The 26,474-nt window shown below is 35.3% G+C and overlaps 3 protein-coding genes, 1 long non-coding RNA gene and 1 pseudogene across 5 annotated transcripts; 3 read left to right on the top strand and 2 right to left on the bottom strand.

Annotated features, from left to right (window-relative positions):
- Window positions 1–481: 481 nt before the first annotated feature.
- On the top strand, window positions 482–6,885 carry LOC110451551 (retinol dehydrogenase 14-like). Its single transcript, XM_021499635.1, has 8 exons — window positions 482–887; window positions 2,126–2,211; window positions 2,568–2,775; window positions 3,216–3,250; window positions 3,679–3,879; window positions 4,853–5,000; window positions 5,343–5,469; window positions 5,951–6,885. The coding sequence occupies exons 1-8, from the start codon at window positions 812–814 to the stop codon at window positions 6,060–6,062; spliced, it is 993 nt and encodes a 330-aa protein (XP_021355310.1). The 5' UTR covers window positions 482–811; the 3' UTR covers window positions 6,063–6,885.
- Window positions 6,886–10,468: 3,583 nt separating this feature from the next.
- Window positions 10,469–12,988, top strand: LOC110451624 (WW domain-containing oxidoreductase-like). Its single transcript, XM_021499744.1, has 4 exons — window positions 10,469–10,544; window positions 11,741–11,826; window positions 12,344–12,551; window positions 12,834–12,988. Exons 1-4 carry the CDS (start codon window positions 10,469–10,471, stop codon window positions 12,881–12,883), a joined length of 420 nt encoding a protein of 139 aa, XP_021355419.1. The 3' UTR covers window positions 12,884–12,988.
- A 121-nt stretch (window positions 12,989–13,109) lies between these two features.
- On the top strand, window positions 13,110–16,653 carry LOC110451625. Its single transcript, XR_002463096.1, has 4 exons — window positions 13,110–13,167; window positions 13,818–14,000; window positions 14,672–14,807; window positions 16,446–16,653. It is a non-coding gene; the product is annotated as an uncharacterized LOC110451625 (long non-coding RNA).
- LOC110451623 lies at window positions 15,510–16,011 on the bottom strand (annotated as a pseudogene).
- Window positions 16,654–21,414: 4,761 nt separating the features above from the next.
- Window positions 21,415–25,200, bottom strand: LOC110451602 (Werner syndrome ATP-dependent helicase homolog). 2 transcript variants are annotated; one of them, XM_021499723.1, is made up of 3 exons: window positions 25,054–25,200; window positions 22,285–22,830; window positions 21,415–21,956 (listed from the first exon to the last, which is right to left on the bottom strand). In XM_021499723.1, the coding sequence occupies exons 2-3, from the start codon at window positions 22,739–22,741 to the stop codon at window positions 21,538–21,540; spliced, it is 876 nt and encodes a 291-aa protein (XP_021355398.1). In that variant the 5' UTR covers window positions 22,742–22,830; window positions 25,054–25,200; the 3' UTR covers window positions 21,415–21,537. The 2 variants fall into 2 exon arrangements, with proteins under 2 accessions (XP_021355398.1, XP_021355396.1); XM_021499721.1 differs by having other exon boundaries at window positions 25,097–25,200.
- Window positions 25,201–26,474: the final 1,274 nt, after the last annotated feature.

Here is a 26,474-nt window from a genome sequence, read left to right as displayed (position 1 = left end):
ATGAATAATCTACATCTGTAACAGGTTAACTACATTTTTTTACAAAAACATCTTTTTGTACCATTTTAAATTGTAAAGTGACTTTGGATTATAACATGTCACCAAGTGTATGAAGTTTTATTGAATTGTTATAAATGAAAAAAATATCCACACTGTTTTAAATTTAATACAATGATTTATAAATACATCCAAACAAAGCTTTTACACTTCCAATGTCTTTAACATACAATATATGTCGTTGCCTTTTTTGCCTTAACTTACTTACTTTTATGTTAATGGCCCTGCTGTCTCCACGCGCAGGTTATTTTATAGATAATTCGGCTCGTTACGACAGAGTTCGACTACACACTACAGCATTTCCATTAACATACCAGTTTATGTTTTACAGGTATGTATACAAATTAATTATGTGTTCAACAAATATACAGGCGTGTAACTTAAACCATCCAATGATGACTACACACATATGTGTACATCCGGGTGACCAGGTTTATCAACACATGTGTGTGACTTTCCGATACTACCCTCTCGGGAGGGTCATATACAAGAGGGTCATATACATGTACAGTTACATGTATATTATATAAAAGTAGCTAGGTAAATTGATTTGAGCATCACGTAGAACTTGATAACCATGTAGCCACTTCACCGGAAGGAAGAGTGAGTCCATACCTACAGCATCTATTACTAGGGCTGTACACAATACACACGTGACTGCTTAGTGTGTGTTAGTGTGTGTTAATGTTGATACAGGGATACCGGAATGCACCATCTGAAAGGTTGTTGATAGTTGTAAGATTCAGCAGTGTGTATGGGAGGTAAACATTCCTTCCCTCGGGTGTCTCTACCTGGGGATAGAGTGGTGCTTATCACAGGAGCAAATCAAGGTATGTATACCCACTTACACGTGTAATGTAGAATGGGAGTTGCACTTCCGTGTTTACAACATATACTGTACATATACATAAGTAAAAGGATATAAATAACCTTCGTTTTATATCATAGATAACACCGATCTGCTTTTTAATACATATATAGTTAAGATAAAATATGACTGCTTCCGTCAGGTAATTGTACGGTAGGTCACATATTTCTTCGATATCGCCCTAAGATATTATCGTGTTTGTCGTGTTTGTGTACTAGAGGACTTAGTCACGTGGTGTAATGTTTACATGTACATTCTATATCTTTTATATTATTATCACTAGAATCGTTATCGTGTATGATTTGTGTTTTAACTTTGTATAGGATTATTTTTATGGGACGCTGTTTTCTCTCCTAACATTTGAACGTTGACTTCGAGCACAGGCGCATGCAACTGCTGTTAATTTTGATCTTGTTATAGACTTTCAGTCGCTGGGTACTTTATATACAAATATTTGGATATGGCGTACCCAGCGACTGAAATTCTAACAAGAGCAATTGAGATATAACTATTCAGCGACTGAATCACACATCTATAGTCCGGGTATCACATAATCATTATTGCAGATACTCGGAATCACCCAATCACTATTGCAACGTCAGCAATTACTGATGATTAAATTACCCTTGAACAAGCATTAATCATGTACAGTAATACCTCGACATAATGTCCCTCGTTTCATTTGCCACCTCGCTTTCCGCCAATTTATTTCACGGTCTATTGCTTTTTTAAGAATCTTTATAAGATTCCCTCAATGTTTCGGCATACCCCTATATAACGCCCAATGTTTTTCTCTGGACAAACGGTGGCAGTATAACGAGGTTTTACTGTTCAGTTAAGCATCTAGACAAATTTTGAAAATGAAATAGGGCCCTTAATTAAATGCAGTATGTTCACACTAACTGTTGATTGGGTAATATTCTATTTCCCTGTGACGTTTGAAGGCCCGTGACTTGTTCAAATTTTTGTCATAGTTTTATCGATTTTGCGCTCGAATCACTGTTTGGTAGTCACTTCGATATTCTCTGTATCATTGGCTTTATTGTCTGCATTTTAGTGGTCATGTTTGCACAAGTGCATTGTAAGTCATACGATATCTTCCGCTATTTTACTTTGTCTCCTTTCGATGTTTAGAAAAAGAATTAATACTGAAATGGTCGCTTTAATGAAGCCTCCCTAACGTGCTGTTCTGTGCATTAGGTATCGGGTACCATACAGCAAAATGGATCGCCATGATGGGAGCCAGGGTAATTATTGCCTGTCGGTCAGAGGAAAAGGCAAGAGAGGTATGTATTATGTAATCCATTGTACACGAGGTGGCCTGGATATTTTGTATATGGTTTTCCAACAGCTCAATCATACTAAATATGTTTGTTATCCTATGTCATAACTACTTCGGTAAATATTAAATTTCTGGGTTCAATTGAACTATTCCCTAAATAAAATATGACGTTAACCTTTGAATCACAAATAATGAATAAACTCGTATTTTGTTAAAAACTGTTTTATTCTGGTCACTTATACCTGGTAGGGCAATAATTGTTTTATCTGTTAGATATTTCAAACTGCTTTTTTGGTTATTTGTCAATATGAGGGTATCATGAAAAACATTCTATTTCTTTTTGTATTTTAATCACGCCAGGCTATCAAACGCATGAATACAGAGTTCCTGGAAGACAAAGGTAAAGGAACAGAAGGTGTTTCTGACCTAGAAGAGTTGAATGTGTCCTTTATGAAGCTAGACAACGCGTCATTAAAATCGGTGATGGCTTTAGTCGAGGAGTTCAAGGCCAGTGGACTCAAACTTCACACACTCATATGTAACGCTGGCATTGGAGTTCACAAGCAAGGTCAGCTAACACCCGTTTTAGTTACATCTTTATGTTGTAGTATATTAAATGTATAATTAGAGAACCATATATCTACTTTTGCGTTACATGTTGATGATAAATATCAACCAAATTAAGTTGTTTTCATAGCACTATAAGTGCAATGACGGAAATGTCGTCATAAGGGGGAGTTTTATTACCTTTTTCCTCCGTAAATTACCGATACCACAATAAATTGCGACTTAAGTAGAGCAGTTACTACTATAGGTCATTGTTATTCAATATAATCTTAAATGAGACCGTTCTAAAACCTTTCAGGAAACATACTTTGCATAAGCCGGTGAAAATACCGTTGTTGTAACTCCTTTTTGGGAGAATTTTCCTACCTAAAGAAAACAAAATGGGTTTAGTTTAATGTATTAAAACTAAATATCTGTTTCAAATTTGCTATTTCTTTACAGAATACACAGAGGACGAAAATGAATTCCTATTCCAGGTATTGACAGTAACATGAAAAATTAAATTAATTTAATGTGATTATTCATAATTAACATGTAAAATTCTGCATCCAAAGGATTATTTTTTCCATATTATTTGAATCGATGTTAATACTAAAGAAGAGAATACCGAATTGGCAGCAACACGGTTTGAAATAAACATCGATACAACTAGGGCAAAGTATGAACAAAATTACATTTTTACACTTTTAACCGTACCCTCTTCTTAATTAATTAACTAATCGATATACTGATGATCTGAGAAAGCATATCAGTGAGTTTATTGGACACGAAAGATATCTACAGATTTCTTAACTATTACATTCTACATGTATGAGACTAATAAATAATTGCAAACTCAGCAAACTTTGTCGAGGCCACAATGTTTGAAGTGTTGCGATAAAAGTTTCACTTTTCATTTTATCAGGTGAATTATCTAAGCCATTTCCTGCTGACCGCGCATCTGTTACCAATTATGAAGACTTCCGGTCCAGACTGTCGTGTGATTCTTGTCTCTAGCGTAGCCCACAGGATGGTATCCTTCCAGTTAGACGAGATTCAGGGCAAGCAGTTCACAGAGAACACGTTTGACGGAATGAAATTCTACAATAGGTCGAAGTTATATCAGGTCTGAATGGAAATCTGTTTTACACTATATTGAGCAGTTAATTAAATGATGATTCTGCTGCTGCTGCTGCTGATGATGATGATGATGGTTGATATAATATTCGAAGAAAAATTAAGAGGGATAGTGCTAGAACAATGTTAAAGATAAAGGCTACCTTCCTCGGTCAGCCTTGTGCTGAGGGCCGTTTAACAAAGTTTATCATGTTTTCCCCTGTGTATAACAAAATCATAAACTTGCTTATGTTTAGCTCCTACTATTGTGCATTTTGCTGTTTCCCTCAAAAAGAATAATGCATGCAGGTATTTTCTAATCTACACATTATATAGTTCATCAATAAAAGTGTTAGGTTTCATCACTCAATGTGTTTTACATGAACTAATCAGTTGCTATACACTAATATAACCATTTACTGCAAACAAGATTTGGTTCCAATTATGTAAGCGACCTTTTCATGCCATGGCATCCTAACGTCAGTATTCCATCCTCGACGTCATTTTGTCAGTCATTTATGTTCTATTCAAGTTTCTAGAAATTAATTTGAATATTTATGAATAAAGTTAAATACATGTTATAAAGTCACACCACACAAATGGCTTTATCGTATCTTCGTCACGGAAACACTCGTATAAACTTTTATCGCCGTTTTGGTACATGTAGCTTTGACATGTACCATATACCTGTGTTTTAATGTAGCTGTCATTCTTCACGTTTTAATTATTCTTTTATAATCTTTGTGAATATTTAGTATCAAATCCTAATCATTTTATGGAAATATCTCTTCTTTAATTTTTTCGTGAAGAACTATTTCAAAAAGGCGTCACTGATCACAGTAGAGAAATACTCATATTCGTTCTAACACATGTACTTTTTTTATCTTTAAAATTAAATACCGAAAATGTATTTCTATGGCTATATTGATTGTCCTTACATTGTTGCTGATTAAAAATTGAATATGTCCTATTGTTTTTCACAGATTATGCAAATGTTTAGTATGAACCGTCGATTGGCAGACAGCAATGTTACAGTGACGTCATTACATCCGGGTGTTGTAGAAACTGGTCTGCTGGACACTTTCGGTGGTGGAGTTTCTGGTGCGGGACTGAGACTGCTACGGGGTGTAGGTGAGAGAAAAAAACATGATAATTCGATAACATAATTGTATTATTTTAGTTATTGTTAACCATAACTGAAAGTCACTTACTATCATTTGCATGTACTTTCGAAGAAAATAATGGTATCGAATATTCAATTCACTTGCTGCAATAATTCTTGTTTGACGTATTTCGCAGTGTGGAAATGCTAGGGGTTTTTGGCGGGAATATGAACTTATAGATGATTAATTATAGATATGTAGGATGTAAAGATTTGAGAAGCCTTGCCAACGCGTAGATTACAGCACCGCACTCAGTTAAGAGTAAAGAGTAGATAATTATTTTACGATATATCATACCTGTTGATTACAGGTGGGTCTAAGACGTCTTTTGAAGGTGCTTGGACGACGATTAACGCTGCTGTAAACCCAAAGTTGGCAGGCGTACGGGATGTCTACTTCTCTGATTCTAAACCAAGCACGGTGTCTGGACAATCAAGGTAGGTAGTCAGAACATTGTTCAAGATATATAACTGTCAGGAAAATGGATGGATCGGCTTAATAATGGTGAATTTCACACTTAGGTTAAATATACTGATTGATTGTAAGGTTGTGATAAACACCGTTTACTATCAACGATATAATACTTGAATCATGACTCCAATGCAACGATATTTGGTGCTCCAGAAATATATGTTTCTCTAGAATTCAAAGTGTAACCGGGTTTATTCTAATATTCTAGAAAACATATGCAGCTAAAATTAGTAACAACTAATACCTGTAAATTACAAATGGATCGAAGACGTCATTTGGAGGTGAATTTGAAAAATATATTTGATACATATATATTCAAACTCATAGTTATTATTCCTATTAGATTAAAAGCTTACCAAATCTGCATTGCTGTTTGAAATGCTGAATTAATATTCATTTAAGGTATACTTCTTGACCTTTGGTGTAAACAATTTAATTCATTTTTAGGAACAAACGGGATCAAGAAAAAATATGGACTTACACATTGACATGTTTGAAGGAACATCTTAATGAAGACATCATCAAAGACTTGGAGGGAACGTTTAGAGAAATGTCATAGGATGTCGTCAGATAGCTTTTACATTAAAGATGCGTGCCCCACTGCCGGCAAAACAAAAGAGAATTCCACTGTAATTTCCATCCATTAAGTTATCTCCCCTTTATATCGTTTTATATACTATATAACTGAACAACGAGTAGCCGAGGTACTAAGCTGACTTAATGGCTTTAGATGATCAGAATGACAGCATATGTTTGAATGATGGTCTGGTCCCAATGAATGCTGTTGCTTTGTTTGTCAAAAGTGATGATTTTAAGCAGCGGTCCGGTGATCCTTGTTCCTGTCTTGTTATGCTGTTTTCTACTGCATTATCAAATGTGAACGGATGTTGTTCAACAAAAATGCTAGTTCTGTTCATGATAAAAAGTGATACAGAAATATAAAAGCAATCCTATTGACGCTATCATCAGTCAGAACACCGACTATTTCGTTTTGATCATAAAGACAAGGTTATATTACTGGGTTATAATGTATCAATGTAGATTCATTTTACGTAACCATTCATAATGTATATTTTATGTACTTGAACTACATGTAATAAATGTTGTTAGTCTGTTTACGAGTTGTTGAATACAATGTATATCAATTTTTAGTTTAATTTCTGTAATAATAAAAATAAGCACATGAACTAAAGAGAAGCTTCTGCGTTTGTCATCCAATACGACACCTCTCTAAGCCCATACTCTGTAAGCCCATACGTATACTCTCTAAGCTCATACTCTGTAAGCTGAATGCGTGACAATGCTGAATCGTATACCCTTTATGCTCTATTGTAGATGTAACCCATCGACGACAGAGAAATAAAAACAATTGTACCTTTAAATTGTTGTTGTTTTTTGTGTTCCATGGCCACATTTGGTGTGTGAAGTTTTATAGCTCTTTGAGAAAATATCACATATTATTGTATTCTCTATCAGTAAACTTAACCTAATGAGTATTTATTTCTCTTTGTTATTTGTGTTTTATTCGGTATATTAAACAATTGTATTCGCTAGATATGAAAAGATGATCAGCGAAGCATCTACACGAGAACAGTTTATTACACACAGCTTCATGTTACTAGATTATCCATAACATCAATGGTCAAGATATTGCCACGTCTAAATTGGAATTAAATATGTATTTATCAACCGTTAATGGACGTATGACAAACGTAAGGGGACAAAGAAAATATCGTTCCGCCACCGTTATGAAAGACGAGTATTTTATTATAGTAATTTATAAGTAATTTTAAAGCAATTAAACATGTGTTACATTGTACCATGTATAAGAAACACGTATTTAACTGCATAATATATATATATATATATAGTTGTATGCATATAGTCAACACCAGATTTTCAAAATCAATATTGGGACGAATGCTACGTATCCTCTGCAGTAGTCATTTGAAGGTTACTTAACATGGGAGGTGCACATTCGTTCCCTCGAGTGTCCCTACATTGTACCTAGGGAGAGAGTAGTGATGATTACAGGTGCAAACCAAGGTAAGTTTTATGTAATCATATGTGTCGGTCTATAAATATGGTTATGGCAGGACACACTAACTTATTATTCGAGAAATCCTTTGAAGTATTTGATATCACAAGAGGAATTTATGAAAAGTATACTACATATTTGACATTTTATAACCAAAGGCCACAATAATTCATGTCTTTCAAATGTTGAGATATCATCAAAAATCCATGATTACTTTTTAAATAATGAAACCACTGTCCTTATTTTCCGTTATTTACAAAGATTATATTTTTATTGTATCCTCTTTGGAAGACTGAAACTGAAAAATAAATATATATATAAATATAAAAAAAGACATCAAAAATAACAAATAACACAGAAAAAAGACGTTGTTATCTTTTTGTTTTTGTGTTCGGCTTACAGCTACATGCATTTTTATTGGAATAGATGCTGCCTTTGTTCGTTTTTATAGTAACTTTTACCTTTAATGGTGAAACGAAAATTGTGTGGCAGTAATATGAAAGTGTGAAATTCATATACATGTAGCAGTTGCATCCTTGAATTAACTTGTAAACCATACTTTCATTCCTGTTGAAAGTGTTTAAAATAACTGAAATTCTGAAATACTAATATTTTTTTCTATTGCAGGCACTACTAAATAGATCGCCATGATGGGTGCTAGTGTAATTATCGCTTGTCGATCGGAGGAAAAAGCAAGACAAGTAAATATAATTGCCGTCATAAGTCAGCAATATCATGAAATCAATTACTGTACAGTACGTATACCTTCTGATAAAAAGCAAAAGAGCAACCATCATGAAATATCGTTTATTATTAGTTTGTTCAGGCAATTTGATAATACATTATTATTACAATAAAACTTATAACACTTACAACTGACGACTTGGAAAACAAGAATGATTCGACTCTTATTCTTTTATTGTTAAGTTTGAACATTTTGTGATATAAATCATATCGCATTCCTTAATTAAATCGGAGGGCGTTCTTTGGCAACATTTTTCAGTGTAAAACATTGTCTTAAACTCGCTGTTATTCCACATTTCTTATTACACATTTGTTATTCCATTTTTTCCACTCTACTTCTTGTAAACAGGAAAAATAACACATGACCCCCTTCCATGGAGTATCTCATACATGAAATGTTTGAATAATCTTGCGGCTGGCTTTATCGAAAATGGTTTAAGTACGTCTTTATTCAAACATATTTCGATTTTTCTTTTTCATCAGGCTATAGATCAAATGAACGTGGAATTTAAAGGAGAGAAGAGTAAGGGTAAGGAGGGAATTTCCGACATTGAGGAGAGCAGGAGAGCGAGGAGGCATTGATCACAACTGTCAGCTTATATATTGTCATGATGTTTAATAACAGTTGGAAGGAAAAGGCAAAGGAATCGCTCATCAGGCAAAGCCTAAAACATCCTCTCCTTAAAAACAAAAATGAGCAGTGTTTACACATCACATTGTAGTAAGGAAAGATGACCGCAGAAAAGGGATATCTATTATTGTACGGACTTGAATTGTTATTAGCTCCGAATTATCACAGTTAAGTAATATTATAAACAAGAAATCCCAAATAACGGCTAACTTCTTATACATTAGCTGATGGACGGCACATATTAATCATCCTTACACAACCACCATTCCGTCAGTCAGTAAGGAAATCAGAAGAAATATGACGTCAGAGATAAATCTCGTTTCTTTCTTAGCAAAATAACATAATATATGTTTATCAATTTATATGTATGTAACTGATAAACTGGTTTAGTAATCGCATTGAATGAAATACTTATCGTTGAATTAATATACTTTCAAGTATCTGTTCGCATGGTCTCTGTTTGACTGTTTGATAAGCACACACTAACAGCAAAACAAAATGTCTTCAGATAAGAACCAGAACTAGAATTTGACATCAGTACCATCCTTTGATGTTAATCAATCTAATTCGTTATCAGAAATAATCGAGATCAAGAAAGATTCTGGAGTTACACTCTGACATGTGTGAAGCAGTACCTTACTGAAGATATTAGTGTAGTATCTAATACGAGCATCACTTTTAAATGTCTCATCATATGTCTTAATTGTTAATTTATCTACATCACATATCTAGATATAAACGTCCCGGCTCTGCTTGCATTGTTTGAAGTCTCAATTTGTTAACAGGGGTACGAGAGCAAAATTTTAATGTTTAATTATCTTCACGAGGACGAAGCCATGGAACATAACAAATCGAAGGGAAACAAAGAATCGTGTTTTCCTATCGTAAAGCAATATATTAATTTTGAAATAAAGCAATACGCCAATAGTAAACATGATTTGGCTTCTGTGTCATTGTGTCGTCTGTGTCAGTTAGTCGAAACCCAGGTGTGGTATCACGGCCCATTTTTCTAGAAAGGCTCCGAGTAATGGAAATATGACCAGGGAAATAAAGGTCCGCGTAAATACACTAGATCTCATTGGCTTGTATTTTTTCGATCCACTTTTCCGGACACTTCATTTTCATGCTTTTTATATAGATTTCCGTGCGTTGTGTCAACATTTGCTGTGTGCAGTATTATTGTCTTTGAGAAATATCAGCAGACAGACATGAAAGTACGAAGCATATTACATGAGAACAATTAGTTAAATAATTTCACCATTTTTGCATGTTGATATATGTTTATGTGTTGATGTGTGTTTTGCCAATGTAATGAATGTAGATTAAATTAATTAAAGTCTAATATGAAATATTAGGCAGGTTTGCACAGCATAGAAGGGGTCTGCCTTTCATCTAATTTCATCTCATTTTAATCAAACATATGTAACCGTGTAATTAGAATAATTTTTATTTACATATACGTGTATGGATATACCTAGCAACAGATTTCAAATTAATATTTGTTAACATATGCTACATATCCTCTGAAGAGTCATTTTAAAGGTTGCTTAACATGGGAGTTACACAGTCGTTTCCTCGAGTGTCCCTGTCTAGGGAGAGAGTAGTGATAATCACAGGTGCAAACCAAGGTATGTATTATGTAATCACGAGTGTCAGTTTAATAACGTATTAAACAATTATTAAATAGAAATGAAGGCCGACAAGAAAACACAACGATAAGAAGAGAATGGATACCATGACTTCCACGAAATGAAACCTTCACTAAAGTCACAGATGTAATCGTGTGACACTGTCATATCTTAATTATGTGTCAGTCAAAGCAGACTTTATAATTCCTTTTTATTTAACTTACCAAAGAACAGCTCCAGAGTTTAAAAAAATAACTACCGTCGAATTTTGTCACTGTAAAATGAATCATTCCGGGTAGAAATCTACTATATTGTGTATTAATGCAAATATCGTTTTTTGTATTTGATATCAATAGAGGGAATGGTTAAATTTTAGGACGACTTTGATATAAAAGAAATCCAATGAGCTATGTCTTTTAAATTTTGGGATATTGTTGAACATGAACGATTCAATACTTAAAGTGAAACCATCATCCACGTTTTGCGCTTGTTGAACGTCATAATACGTTTTCGAAAATGTATACTTTTGCGAAATATATAAATTGAAATTAACCTCATTTAATATTTCCCGTGTTGATATATTTTTAAGATTAAAATACAATTCCTTATAAACAGGTTATAAGACTGTTTAACATGTTTGCAGTAAAAAAAAAAAGCTGAGGAATTAGAAAGAGACATTAAGTAGCTATGTTTATTTCAAATGGTATCGTTTGTTTACCTTATAAATGCTTATGTTAATAGAAAATACATTATAGGTTACTGACAGGCATGAGCCCGTTGTGTCGGTTTCATAGTCCGCCCGATTCTTGTAGAAGTTGACTAGTTTTGTAATTTATCTGGCTTGATTAGTATTAAGTACTTAACTGGTTCAAGTATAAATTGTATTTTGTGGCTAAAAATAAATCGTTTTTGATACACATTTCATTTTTCGTTGTATCCTTTCATTTATTTCGTACCACTGATGGTTCCTAAACTATATGATTTTTTAAGGTGCAGAAAAATAAATGTTTACTTTATTTCGCTTTCCGCATCTATAAACATCAAAAAGTTGAAATACGTGCACCTTTCTTAAAATTTCTTTTATTTGACATCCATTATCCCATAACTGTGAAACACAACTAGTGTAAATGTAAATCAGTATTTATGTTAGTATGTAAAACATTCTGACTGATTTGTTTTATTATTTTCTGATGTAGGCATTGGTTACCATACTGCTAAATGGATCGCCATGATGGGAGCATGTGTAATTATCGCATGTCGATCGGAGGGAAAAGCAAGACAAGTAAATATCACTGTCTTCATAAATGACTGCATTATTATTACGAAAAAAGATCTCTTCGTAATAACAAAAAAATACAATCCATAATAGAACTTACCTAAAAGAGCAATTATCATTAAATATCATCCAACTATTATCAATTTATTATCTTTACATTAATATGAAAATAAAAATACTAACCCCTACGTTTTACGGCTGGAAAAACAAGAACGATTCAACTCTGATTTTTTTGCTGTGGAGTCTGGACATTTTGTCAAATAAGCTCACAGTTCATTCCAGAATCTGATTATTGTGTCAAATTTCGCTTCTTTATGTATATGGTTCGTTTGAGACAAAGACTTACATTCCTTGGTATCACACAATGTCTCTTTTGTCATATGGCCATGGAGTGTCTCGAAACAGGAATTTATGTTGGGTAAATTTTGCAGATTGCTTTTGTTTACAATAAATATCAGTTTTACCAAAGCTAATTTACAAAGGTCTATAACTGAACGTTATATAGCTTCTTCTTTTACATCAGGCTATAGATCAAATGAACGTAGAATTCAAAGAAGAGAAAAGTAAGGGTACGGAAGGGATTGCCGACCTTGAGGAGTTGAACGTGATCTTTATGAAGCTAGACAACGCGTCCCTTAAGTCTGTGATGTCATTTGTCAGTGAATTTAAGGCCACAGGTTTTAAACTACACACACTTGTGTGCAACGCAGGCATAGGAATTCATAAGCAAGGTACAGTTTATAAAATTTGCCTTACAGGTTACTTTCATCAGAATAAGGTTAAACAGTATCTTCTCATTGTCGGTGAAAGCTATATCATTATGTATAATAAAACGCATGCTAAGATGTTTACATAAAAGATAATTGTTCAAACATTGGTCAGCATCAATTCTCAAACTTCATCCTCAATATCGATAAATAATCTACGCATTTCAAAAAGATCAGTTTTATGAGGCAAAACTATTAAATGCTGAATTACGCTAAAACTGATTATTGTATATGATATGATTGCAGAATATACAGAAGACGGACATGAACTGATATATCAGGTATTAATTTGCTAACGTTTGTTATATAATATTTAAGTAGCACGTTCTCGTATATGAAACGATAAACAATTGACAATCCTATCCACAACAACTGTTTATGTACTGTAGGAAATATTTTCAGTAAATATTACCTTACAGCGAGTATAATTATTTTTGTCATCTTTTTATATATTTGTGAGAGAAAAAAAGACCAAGAGAATACCAAAGTGTCAACAAGCACCTAATTCGAACTCAAAATCGATAAAACAGGGGCAAAAAAAAAAGAAAAAAGAAAACCTTAGACCAGGTGTTCGGAAATGGTAAGCGTCTTCTGCTTCATCGATTAAACCCGCTATGTAAATCTAGTCGAATCTGAGTAATGTCACGTCCTCACATCGAGATCTCGGGTAGTAACAACAAAACCGCAAGGCATAATCAAAACTCTCGACCTTCCTATTAACACACACAAAAAAGCATATCTCCCTGCGATATCCTGACGAAGACTTGTCCATATTCTTAATTAATTAATCATCTTTGTAAGCTCTTTGTGTAAGTTTTTCCGTCATCTATCACAGAAGTCAAGCTCTTAAGTACCGAATCAACTTCGACACGCACACACTGTAGGTACGGGAACAGTGATGTTGCTATGAAAAAATGGAAAGTTCACAATCGGAAAGTCGAAATCGTCCCGCTTATCTTAGTAAGCCGTCCCTGTTGGTTTAGTTTTTAGTAAAGATGCAGCTGAAGTTAAAAAGTCTGAGGAATCCTTTATTTTAAAATTTTGAAGATATTTATGCTCGATATGGTCAATGGATTTTATTGGTATTCTCATCGTCTTAAAAAAACCGAAAATTAAATTGAATTGAAAAATTAAATGAATTCGGACATACATATATGTTTGAAAGACTAATCAAATGATTATGAACACTAGCGTTGTTCAAACTATGATATTATCTTCTCTTCTGGTCAGGTTAACTATCTCAGTCACTTCCTGTTGACTGCGCACCTGTTACCGATTATGAAGACTTCCGGTCCTGACTGTCGCGTAATTCTGGTATCTAGCAGACAACACAGCCTGGCATCCTTCCAACTTGACGATATTCAAGACACATTCAATGGTTTGACCTTTTAAAGAAGGTCGAAGTTATACCAGGTTTCTAAATGCTCAGGGATAGAATTTTGTCAAACACTCATTTTTTACTTGTGAAATAAATATTCCTTTCATAATGACTCACTATCACCACAAAAATAGTAGCAATCTTGTTTCGTAGCTCACTTGGTCGTTGTTGAATTTGATCATCCAAATCGATTAATTAGTTATATCTAATGCTTATCTTAGCAATCAAAGACAGTTACTGTTATAGTACCATCATTAAAGAGATATTCTCAAAAGAAAATCTGAAAATATGTTTTTTATGCCAAAAGTATCACAAAAATAGACGGAACGGAAGCGCAAAATTTACCATTCCGTGTAATATAACACATAATAAAAAAAAACATTACAAATGCAATCTTTTCATTATGATATGTTTTGTTGTTGTTATTTGTGACGTCAATTATGGTTTATGAAATGAAACATGTTTAAAGTTCAAAAAAAATGTATTATTATAATGAACAATATGAAAATGATATTTCCGATATTTAAAAGCTTTGCGTATAAATATTTTCCTACTTATCGATATATAAAAATATTTCTTTCGCATATACTTAAACGCAGTAAAAATTTAGCTTATTCGACTAATATTCCAAGAGCAAAATGATTTCCAAAGATAAAATTTGAAATGCCTATACATACATTTACAATGCGTTTGGTTCATTTTACAGATCATGCAAATGTTTAGCATGAACCGCAGACTGAGTGACAGCAATGTCACAGTGACGTCATTACATCCGGGTATTGTTTGGACTGATCTCCTTGATACATTCAGTGGGACTAGACTACGAATCCTACGACGGTTTGGTTAGTGAACAGACTTTTTATCAATAATATTCATATTATTATTAAAATCAACTTAACTTTTTTATATTATTCATATCTTAAATTCACTGCCTCATTACATTTGATTCAAAAATTGCCTTTTGATTAGGTAAAAATCTACATAAACCGTCTGATTGATTTTTTTTCTTTACCAGTCACAATCGATTTTAGTAAAAGTACAAATAATAAAAAGTCTATTTATAGACTTCTCATCTACTTTTATAACACTTTTTTATCAATTCACTTGAACCCCCGTCTTCAAGATGATTTTTTACTGTAACTAGCCTTCGGTTATAAGCTAAACAAAGGGATATGCGATAATATCAGTATATTTCATAGGTGATAACTTGGGTTTTTAATGCATTTTATGTTGTAATATTTTTATTTTTTTTTATCTCTTATAATTATCTGTTATATGTTGTGGAATGTATGTGTTCTTGTTTCTGTGGGTGTTTTTTTTCATTTTCTGATCATTTAAATATGATTTGGTAATGGGTCTGTTACACAGATTCTCATCAGTCTATATACACAGATCATGGAGCTTGATGAGGGAGTCGCTTCCCTTGTATCACACGATGAAATGTCTAATAAATTCCTTTCAGCATCAAATTCACAAAATTAATCACATCCACTAACTGCAGAATTGATCTCTCGGTCTCAAGAAATCTAGTCCTATATAAATCTTTAATCTTTGAGTTTCTGTACAAGTTCTTCTACACTTTCCACCTTCTGACCAGCCTCCCTGGTAGGCGGGTCCTCTACGGAGAGGACTTCCTGACGAGGACTCGTATCAACTCCGTAGTCTGACGCTGACTTGACTGCCATAGGTTTCTTTTTAGCTTTCATGATATTAGATAACGTGGCGTATCTTGGTTCGTTGAGTCGAAGATCAGCTGTTAATACTGCCGAAATAGACACCTTAACTGTTTCCAAACCGCATCAATTTCTCGTAACACATTTAAATGTCCATCCACTTTTTCCACATTTGACACAAATGCTCCCTGAGGCCAATCTAATAAGCCGGCGGTCATCTGTCCAGTCTGGTTACAATCATCATCAATAACCTGTTAAACTAACACGACCAGGTCTATTTTCTCCTCCTCAGCAATCTTGGTAAGTGTTTTAAACACATAGAAAGACTTTTTTATATTATTCATATCTTAAATTCACTGCCTCATTACTTTTGATTCAAAAATTGCCTTTTGATTATGTAAAAATCTACATAAACCGTCTGACTGTTTTTTTTTCTTTACCAGTCAAAATCGATTTTAGTAAAAGTACAAAATAATAAAAAGTCTATTCATAGATTTCTCCTCTACTTTAAAAAAAAAAAAATATCAATTCACTTGAACTCTTCAAGATGATTTTTTTCTGTTACTAGCCTTCGGTTATAAGCTAAACAAAGGGATATGCGATAATATCAGTATATTTCATAGGTGATAACTTTGGTTTTTAATGCATTTTATGTTGTAATATTTTTCGTTTTGTATCTCTTATATTCATCTGTTATATGTTATGGAATGTCTTAAAAAAGGGTCTGATTGCCGAATTGTTTTGTCTGCACTATCTATATATCGGTATTACTTCTATGCATATACATATATGACGTGTGGTTTGCAGGTTTGTTAAAGTCCCCTTTCGAGGGATCTTGGACGTCGATTAATGCTGCTATAAATCCTGTCTTGGCAGGAGTTAGGGACGTGTACTTCTGTGACTCTCAGCCAAGCATGGAGTCAGCAAGTCAACAATCAAAGTAAGCAGTTCTTCGTATTACCATCACTGTACCCAAAACAAAACACTTTCCAGTTAACTATTGACGTATTTTATATCCTAGTATCAATTCAAAACATGATTGTCCTGTTTTTATGAATAGGAATCATCCACTTTTAATTTCTATTTCAAGTTGATTTTCGACACAGTACGCGATACTATCAATAGATCTCGAAATACTAAGTATACAATCAAAGTAGGTACATGTAGCTCTGACCACAATTGTCTAAGATTAGCAATTCCTCGTATGAACAGTCTGTCTACATAGTCGGGTCGAAGAGAGATAGTGACAAATAGTAGAACAAAACACGGACAGAAACATCTTTTTTTTTGCATGAGATGACCCCACTAATAAGATCAATCTATTGGATTAGATAACCTAATTAAAATTAGAATATTGGAACAATCAGATTCAGAACAGAATAACATTTCCAAGATCAATAACCTCGTCACTACTTCAAACTTTTACATATCTAAATAGCTATATATGTTTAAATTACTTGCAAGTAACATGAAGCAATATGGAATTACATAAGCTTTATGATTTCATTTTTCAGTTGTCTTTATAAGAGATGTTTTGAAGTAGCATTTACCTGCGTTTTAGCGTTGTTGGGTTTTTTGGGGGTTTTTTTTTTGTGCAGATGTATCATCCTTACAAAATAAACGATATACATATAGCTTTTATTGGGATAAACAGACATTTCTAAATTTCGAGTATAATGTTAAATATTTCACTTATATTACATATATGCCGATTTCAGGAATGCAGACGATCAAGAGAAACTGTGGGAATACACTCTGACATGTCTTAAAGACTACCTTACTGAAGATGTCATTAAAGCCTTGGGAAGCGACTGGTCATTAGATGTCATCAAAACCTTGAGAAGGGCCAAGTCCTAAACATTCATTCCGTCACATTTTAATAACACAAACATGACGGTGTTTTTAAACGATCATAATACTCTAGAAATTATCAAAATGCAGCTATATGAATAATGCCATTGACAATGATGGATGTTTGCTGAGCACGTGAATGGAGGACATTTTTGCTTGAAGAGCACCTTTTAGCATCATATATCATCGTATACCTGAAGCATGGTAGTTATGGTCACCTTGCTATCTATTTACCTGACGCGTGACAATAACGGTAACCTCACTAATGTATTTACCTTAGGTATGACGATATTTATCACTTCAATTCTTAACCTGAAATATGGCTATAATAGTAACATCGCCAATACATATACTTACAATAAAACCATAAAGTTTACCTCACCGGTTCATATACCTGCAGTATGACAATAATGTTCGTTACATCATAAACAGTGTGTATCCATGGCTCTGCTGTATGCTCAACCATACCAATATCCAAACCTTAAACACATTCTCCCAACCACTGTCTACTCCAGCAGTGGAACTGATTGAATGTGGATTTTGAAGAATTTAAAATTCATATTTCGCCACAAGTTTCTCAGTGTTTTTATAAATCCTCAATTCTGCTATTTAAAAACAAAATATCCCAGATATCCTAAAAAAATGAAAATTCATCCAGAGATAAATCATGATTTATTACCATATTAAGATTTTTTAGGAGAGAGAAACGACTACAAAGGGTCATTTTTCATCTTTATCAAGATTATACGCCATTGAGAGAAGTGTACAAAATGTTTAAGATATGAGAATGTGTTTCCGATGTAAAAATCAACAACACTAAAATACTTTGTTAAATTTATTGAACAATATCAAAACGAAGTAATAATCTTATCCAGTTCATGTGTAAATAAATATTAATAAAATACATTTAGCTCTTGCAAAGTATACATGAAATTCATCAGGTCAATGAAATATATAAATATATAAAATCCATATTTCCTGAGCGTCTACTGGTCATGTCAAAAACGACAAGCTGCGTTAGGTTACCCTTATTGTTATAATGACACATGTACAATTGATCAGAAAATAACTTCACATGAATTGTTTTACCATAAGTAAGGATTTTGACTGGTTATAATAAGTTATTTATACAAACAATTTAAAAAAATAAATGCGACAGGAATAATATGTAGTAGTTTCTGTTGGAAAAAAGGAAGTGTTAAGAATGCATAATTCTAACAATGTATACTTGTATGTATCAAGGCGTTTTTGTCCACAATGTTTCTGATGTTTTTGATGTTGACGCCATGTCATTACTATTCGACAGCTCCAGAAACCTAAGATGTCGAAAAGCATATGCCAGCCTAATTGTTTTTAGCTCACCTGGCCCGAAGATATTTAAATATTAGACAACTCAGCACATTGACAGGATAAAACATAGTTTAAGTGCAAAGCTTATACGCGATGATACGGAGCTACGAAAGAGATGATTATAATAATAATATACAACATGTATATAGTACCCTATATAATTTGTAAAATTACTCTAAAGCGCTTTATTGTGTAACGAAACAATTAATTCACAAACCTTATGTTGAACCTACCAATCACGAGCACTTACTCCTCCACTTAATCGAGCAGGCGTAATTTAATCGGTAAGTTGCAGGATTTCCGCTGATGCGATCGAACTAAAATTTTGCATATAATGAGGTGATTGAGTTTACTGTGTAAACAAGAAAGAAAACGATTATAAAAGGTCATTTAACGAATACTTGGGAACGCGAAAACCCCGTTGCGCACTCATTTCTATGCTGGGCACTCATTAGGGGACCCCCTTACAGTTGGTGATACAAAATAATGGTGTAGATCTTTCAGTGTTCAGATGTGGTTCATAGACAATATGAATGTCCGATGTATTACAGGAAAATGACATGAACCACTTAGGTGTTCGACTGGTAGAACAGCCCAATCCGTCGACACAACGATCGTAAAACATTTTTATTAACATTTTTGTGTTCAAAAAAGCATGTGATATAAGGGTGCACGTGAGAACCATTCAATCCCCGATGATGTGACATAAGGGTGAGAACCATTCAATCCCTGATAATGTGACATAAGGATGAGGACCATTCAATCCCTGATGATGTGACATAAGGATGAGAACCATTCAATCCCTGATGATGTGACATAAGGGTGAGAATCATTCAATCCCTGATGATGTGACATAAGGGTGAGAACCCTTATGTTACATCATCAGGGATTGAATGATTCTCACCATTATGTCACATCATCAGGGATTGAACGGTTCTCACCCTTATGTCACATCACCAGGGATTGAATGGTTCTCACCCTTGTGTCACATCATCAGGGATTGAATGGCTCTCGCCCTTATGTCACATCATCATGGATTGAATGGTCCTCGCCCTTATGTCACATCATCATGGATTGAATGGTCCTCGCCCTTATGTCACATCATCATGGATTGAATGGTTCTCGCCCTTATGTCAAATCATCAGGGATTGAATGGTTCTCACCCTTGTGTCACATCATCAGGGATTGAATGGTCCTAACCCTTATGTTACATCATAAGGGTGAGAACCATTCAATCCCTGGTGATGTGACATAAGGGTGAGAACCGTTCAATCCCTGATGATGTGACATAAGGATGAGAACCATTGAATCCCTGATGATGTGACATAAGGGGGAGGACGATTCAATCCCTGATGATGTGACATAAGGATGAGGCCCATTCAATCCCTGATGATGTGACATTAGGGCGAGGACCATTCAATCCCTGAAGATGTGACATAAGGGTGAGAACCATTCAATCCATGATGATGTGACATAAGGGCGAGAGCCATTCAATCCCTGATGATGTGACATTAGGGCGAGGACCATTCAATCCCTGATTATGTGACATAAGGGCGAGGACCATTCAATCCCTTATGATGTGACATAAGGGCGAGAACCATTCAATCCCTGATGATGTAACATAAGGGTTAGGACCATTCAATCCCTGATGATGTGACATAAGGGTGAGAACCATTCAATCCCTGATGATGTGACATAAGGGCGAGGACCATTCAATCCCTGATGATGTTACATAAGGGCGAGAACCATTCAATCCCTGATGATGTGACATAAGGGCGAGGACCATTCAATCCCTGATTATGTGACATAAGGGCGAGGACCATTCAATCCCTGATGATGTTACATAAGGGCGAGAACCATTCAATCCCTGATGATGTGACATAAGGGAGAGAACCATTCAATCCCCGATGATGTGACATAAGGATGAGGACCATTCAATCCCTGATTATGTGACATAAGGGCGAGGACCATTCAATCCCTGAAGATGTGACATAAGGGTGAGAACCATTCAATCCCTGATGATATGACATAAGAGCGAGGACCATTCAATCCCAAAATTTAGTCCCTTTGGCCCAAGGATGCTCCAGACCAAATTAGGATAAAATCCCTTAATCCATGTACGGTAAAAGAAAGATTTCAAATGTTTTTGCCTATATTTTCCCTATTGGGCCCCGCAACTCTGCCTCCAAGGGGTCCAAACCCATCGTTCATACAAAATTAGGTCCCCTTGGCCGAAGGATGCTCCAGACCAAATAAGGATAAAATACTTTATCCTTACAATACTAGGAGAAAAAGGATTTTAAAGGTTTTACCTCTCTTTCCCCTATTTTGCCCCACCCCTCTGCCCCCAGGGGGGGCCACACCCACCGTTTATACAAACATTGAGTCCCCTTGGTCTAAGGATGCTCCAGACTAAATTAGGGTAAAATTCCTTAATTCCTACAGTAGATGAAGGATTTTAAAGGTTTAACCTCTATTTCCCCTATTCGGCCCCACCTCTCTGCCCCCAGGGGGACCACACCCACCATTTATACAAAATTGAGTCCCCTTGGCCTAAGGATGCTCCAGACCAAATTTAGTCCAAATCCACTGGGCCGTTCAGGACAAGTAGTGTTTTTAAAGGAAAGTTGACGGACAGACGACGGACGAAACGGTGAACTCCATTTACTTGCCTTCGGGCAGGTGAGCTAAAAAAAAATCAATTTTTATGAAGGTTTAACAGCCTCTGGTATATCTCGTAACTAACATAGGCATCAGTGGCTGCATACTTCTTCTGGGCCTCCGAGAGAGGATACCGGGACCAGTCACTCTTTCTAATCTCAGGGGTTTTATTAATTTTTTGTTTAAACAGATGACGTGTTAAACCATCCAAACTCCAATTCTCTGATGTTTTCAGCACACTGTTTGCGAACAGTGCTAGATCCACCATGGAGTTTTTGATAATTGGTTGTACCTGTATATCAAAGTCTCTCTCCAGCTTCCACAGATCCGACTCAATTCCAACACCCACCTTCTTGATGTTGCTGTTCTTCAGAAGTCTGTTAAGTTGTGGAGGTATACATTGCATGGTAGACAGATGAAACAGGTAGCATCGCTCAGGTCCTGTACACAGCTGAACTACAAACAATATATAGATCTATATAGTCAGATTTTGAACTGCAAACAATTTATACATAATCAGATTTCAAACTACAAACAATTTATAGATAAATATAATCATATTTAAATTCTTATGTATAACTTTGAAATATTGACATTTACTTTTAATTAGGATCCAAATAAGTGTGTATAAATGTAGTTCATTAACCCTTTTAAGGACATCTTCATATATTAATGACAAATATACATGTGAATTTAACAGTATAACCACAACCTTATGAGTGTAGACCATTGTTTCATTTGCAACCTGCAGCACCATCAACATGGTTTAAGTCTGAAGTCTTACCTACAGCAGTTGGGTCCTGTTGTCCCTGCCTATAGGTAACTGGCCACTCCATGTCAAAGCCCAGGAAATTCAATTCTCCCGTCACACTTGACTCTATCTCCTCACACAGTGCATTACAGTCGTTTTTGTGGGAGGAGTAAGTTAGTGTACCAGTGAATAACATCTCTGGTAGAAAATCATCCATTCTTTTCTGGAACTCTGCCGCAGCTAAACACTGCCTTTCTTCCTTGCTGTTACATTTCGACACTGTATTATCAAATTTACTCATTTTAGTACCTGGTCCACCTTGTGCTGAAGTTGAACTGATTTGTATGGAGTTTTCATCCTTATGCACCGAGTTCCCTGCCTTGTTATTTACTGACGCTGCACTGTCTAACACTTCATTCTCTGTGTCTGATTTCTGTACTTTACACATTGCCAACCAGTCAGGAAGTTGACGTCGCTTTCTGGATGTCATGTTTTCTTCAGGCCACCATACTCAATATCAAAGTGTGGTAAAACTGGAATTCTGTAGACCCACTTTGATCCATGGCCATCTAAAGTGTACTGCAAAATCATGAAAACATGAATTCATCTTTTAATAGACTTCTATATCTTATATACATGTTACTTTCTATAGAACAATCATCTTGATATGTGTCATTTGTCAAAGGAAATTGTGATTAAAGCATCAAGTGACATTACCAGAAAGCTTGTTTTTTTGTTATAGAAAATAAATAAACCCCTTTGAGCATGATCTTCTATTTTTCCTCTTGTTTTTCTACATGTATTGTTTTTTGACCAACCCCATCTGCTACCATTCTTCAGTAAGTGTTTGGCATGAAAATGTGTATTAAGATATTAAGCAAGTGTGTAATACTAATAGCAGATAGTTGCCCACCGGGTTCAAACCTCCGACCCTCAAACTCTAGACGGATGCACTGGTCACTGGCGATAACCCAGTCCAGTTAGGCTATACATTCTTCTCCATTTTTTTCTGATTCTTCACTCAAAAAGACAACACTATTTACAACCCAAGTTTGGCTACCCCTTGCCTTGCACTCGACCAGTACTTGAAACAAGATGTTGGTCACGGGCATTGTTTTTGTAAAAGGAGCAGAAAGATGCACAGCAAGACCAGGATTCGAACCCAGGACCCTCCAAACTCTAGACAGACGTTCTACTAATTTATCTACCTGGTCGCCTATCCAGTCCATGCAGTACCACTACAGGTTAGCCCCAGGACCTTTGGCCCTGACACCAGACTTACTAACTTAGACCTTTTGACAGATAGATGTCTGGTGTAGGACCAGAGTGCACTATAACATGAAAACATGGATTTCTCCGACACCGTTTGGTATCGGAGAGTTTTGAGGTGCTGACAAAAAAGCTCCACTATGACACAACACATACCTCACATATATCAATGTATGTGTTGTGCAATAGTACGTTTTGTTGTCAGCACCTCAAAACTCTCCATTATCAAACGGTGTCAGAGAATTCCACGTTTTCATAGAGCAGTGTGTTCTGGCCGCACACCAGACATCGATATATCTGTCAAAATGTTTAAGTCTGGTGTCAGGGCCAGAGGAGACTTGGGCTACGCTACAGCAGAGACATACATGTATATGTCTCTGGCTACAGGTTTACCCCATTTGCAAATAAGGTGAAGCTTTATTACAAAAGTGGGTGTAAATTTAGCTGAAAGTAGGCCTACGTACTTGTCATTATGACAAGTCAATCTCTTTAGTTACCAAATTCAATGCTACAAAATGACACCTTACCTCAAGTTCACATGGGTCATGTACAGCTTAGTTTCTTAATTACTTTAGCTGTCATTTTTTTATCTACAAAAATGTACATGTACATCACAAATGTATGACTTGTTATCATGCCATCTTGAAGCTACAGTATATATTTGTAACACTACAGGGATCTGCATCTGGTGAAAATAAAAAATGATCTCCCCTGCCCTACTATATTTTCTCATTTTTATATACAAGATGCAGACAGGTACAAGAGCACTGTTAAATCTGGCTATAGGCCCTAATGTATACCCAGGTTTGCTGGTGCTCCAGTACTGTACATGGCAGATGTAATAGTCAAGTGTGACTGCGTCCATGTACGCATATATACATGCCAACTTTTTAAAATTTCCATGGGGGAGATAACATCTGCTCAGAATTAAAGCCATAAATTATAATGTGCGTATGTACACCCTAGGGATGAATAATACTTTTAAATGGCATTTTTTGGCTGTTCTTTCAGATGAAATCATCAGATCTTAGAAAATAGGAATAGTTTAGGAAATTCACTGATTGAAAATGCTCAATTTAAGGGTCCAAAATTGGGAGTCTTCCTCCTCAATTAAGGGAGAGTTGGCAAGTATGCGTATGCGTACGATGTAGATGCCTGATTGCCTGTGGCAATTTAATGTCAACAAGAGGATCGAATACCGGCCCTGCTGTTGTTTAATGTAAGACAGGAACAACAGCGATTCGTTACAATTTTCTGAAATACACATATGTTATACACAATTATAACGCCCTACCTGTAGGGACTCCTTATAATTAGCTGCGATAACGTAGCTTTCTGACGACGAGAGATTTTTTTTATATTGCGCCAGCCGGGTCAGAGGAGGCCGGGTATTAATATTAGTAACGTTACTATGGACTCATGGGCACAACCCTACATGTAGCCACGGACTTAGATAACCTAATTTAAGCTAATATAATTCCGTGATGTAGCTATGTGATGTGTGCATCAGAACACATTATTTTACATATTTACATGTATGTCATAACACCGTCTGCAAAAGAAAGTTGTATTGCACCTTAGTGACCTTCCAATGAACATGTAACAGCTGTCGCTCAAAGAACACCACTTAGTTGAAATACTGTACATGTGATGGTTAAAAAGAAAGTAGGCACGCGCAAGTTTCCGGTGTAAGGGGAGATTACTCTGTTGCGACTATCGACTAGCTACTGTACAGACTATTTAAAACAGTGAAAATAAACTATCGTTATGGAACTTTTTAATGAAGTAAATGCTTTCTCCAGATGAAAGTCAGGGACCGCAGGGACCTGATTATTTGTTACGGCTATAAATGTGGACATAAACTAAGTGTTCAGAGTACATATTGTTTTATGGGTTTAGATCGACTTTCGGTGAAAATTACTCTCCCAATGATCAAATATCGTATATATGATCATTGGGGTGTCATTTTTACCTAAAGTCAATCTAAACCCATAAAGCATGTAAAATTACTTTGAACACAATAGTTTAGGGCCAAAAAGCTCTAACAAATGCCCAGGGACCACATACAGGGACATGCATGAGAATATGTTACAGCTATGTTTGGACCTCACTAACGGGTGTTTAGAGTATTTTCATCATTTGGGGTGACATTTTAACCGAAAGTTGAACTAAACCCCTAAAACGTATAGCGTTACACTGAACACCTTAGTTTAGATCCAAATACAGGTGTAACAAATTTCCAGGACCGTGTTAGGGACAGTTTATCAAGCCGAATCAAACGTGAACTGAAAAAAACCTAATGGAACTCCGTCAGATATTTGATAAACATTTGTTTTAAGTGGCACTCCTTAAAGTTAATTTAAAAAGAAATAATATTTAGGGAATAACCAGGAATTTATTTGGGTAAAAATTAACTATATAGTTGCTCTTTGCATAAATCAACGAAACCGTTTATGCAAAAATATGCACGTTTTTTTCGGTATATGCACGATTATTCCCAGATTCGAATCAGGGGTCTTCTAAACTCTAGACGGGCGCTCTGTCAATTTAGCTATCTGGTCACCGGTAATCCGTCCCGTCCAGTTATAAGGGTTATACGATATAAACTGCATAGTGTATGTAGCCAATCTAGCAGCGGGTGAATAGCCAAAATTGAACTATTTTTCGGTACTTTGTCATGAAAACCGTGAAGTCATGCTATAATGTTCCAGCTATCGTTACGTCCTATACAGTTTTATCTTCTTCATATTTTTCATCATACGTGTAGTTCAAATAGCTTAATTAACACTCTTAACTCTGGCTTTATCATCAGGCCACGAAACTTTTTCATAGATGACCTTTCCAGCTGATGTACATTTGGCTTCACAGCTTTTTTGGTATCCTTTGAAATGTGTTTTTTTCCCTGGCAACTTGCAAATGTCCCAGTCGAGCAAGTCCAATAGTTTTATATGCTG

The sequence above is a fragment of the Mizuhopecten yessoensis genome, unplaced genomic scaffold (assembly GCF_002113885.1).
Source record: "Mizuhopecten yessoensis strain PY_sf001 unplaced genomic scaffold, ASM211388v2 scaffold6135_1, whole genome shotgun sequence".
NCBI classification, from domain to species: Eukaryota; Metazoa; Mollusca; class Bivalvia; order Pectinida; family Pectinidae; genus Mizuhopecten; species Mizuhopecten yessoensis.
The sequence above is the reverse complement of the archived record's forward strand: the minus strand, read 5'-3'. Positions and strand labels throughout refer to the sequence as shown.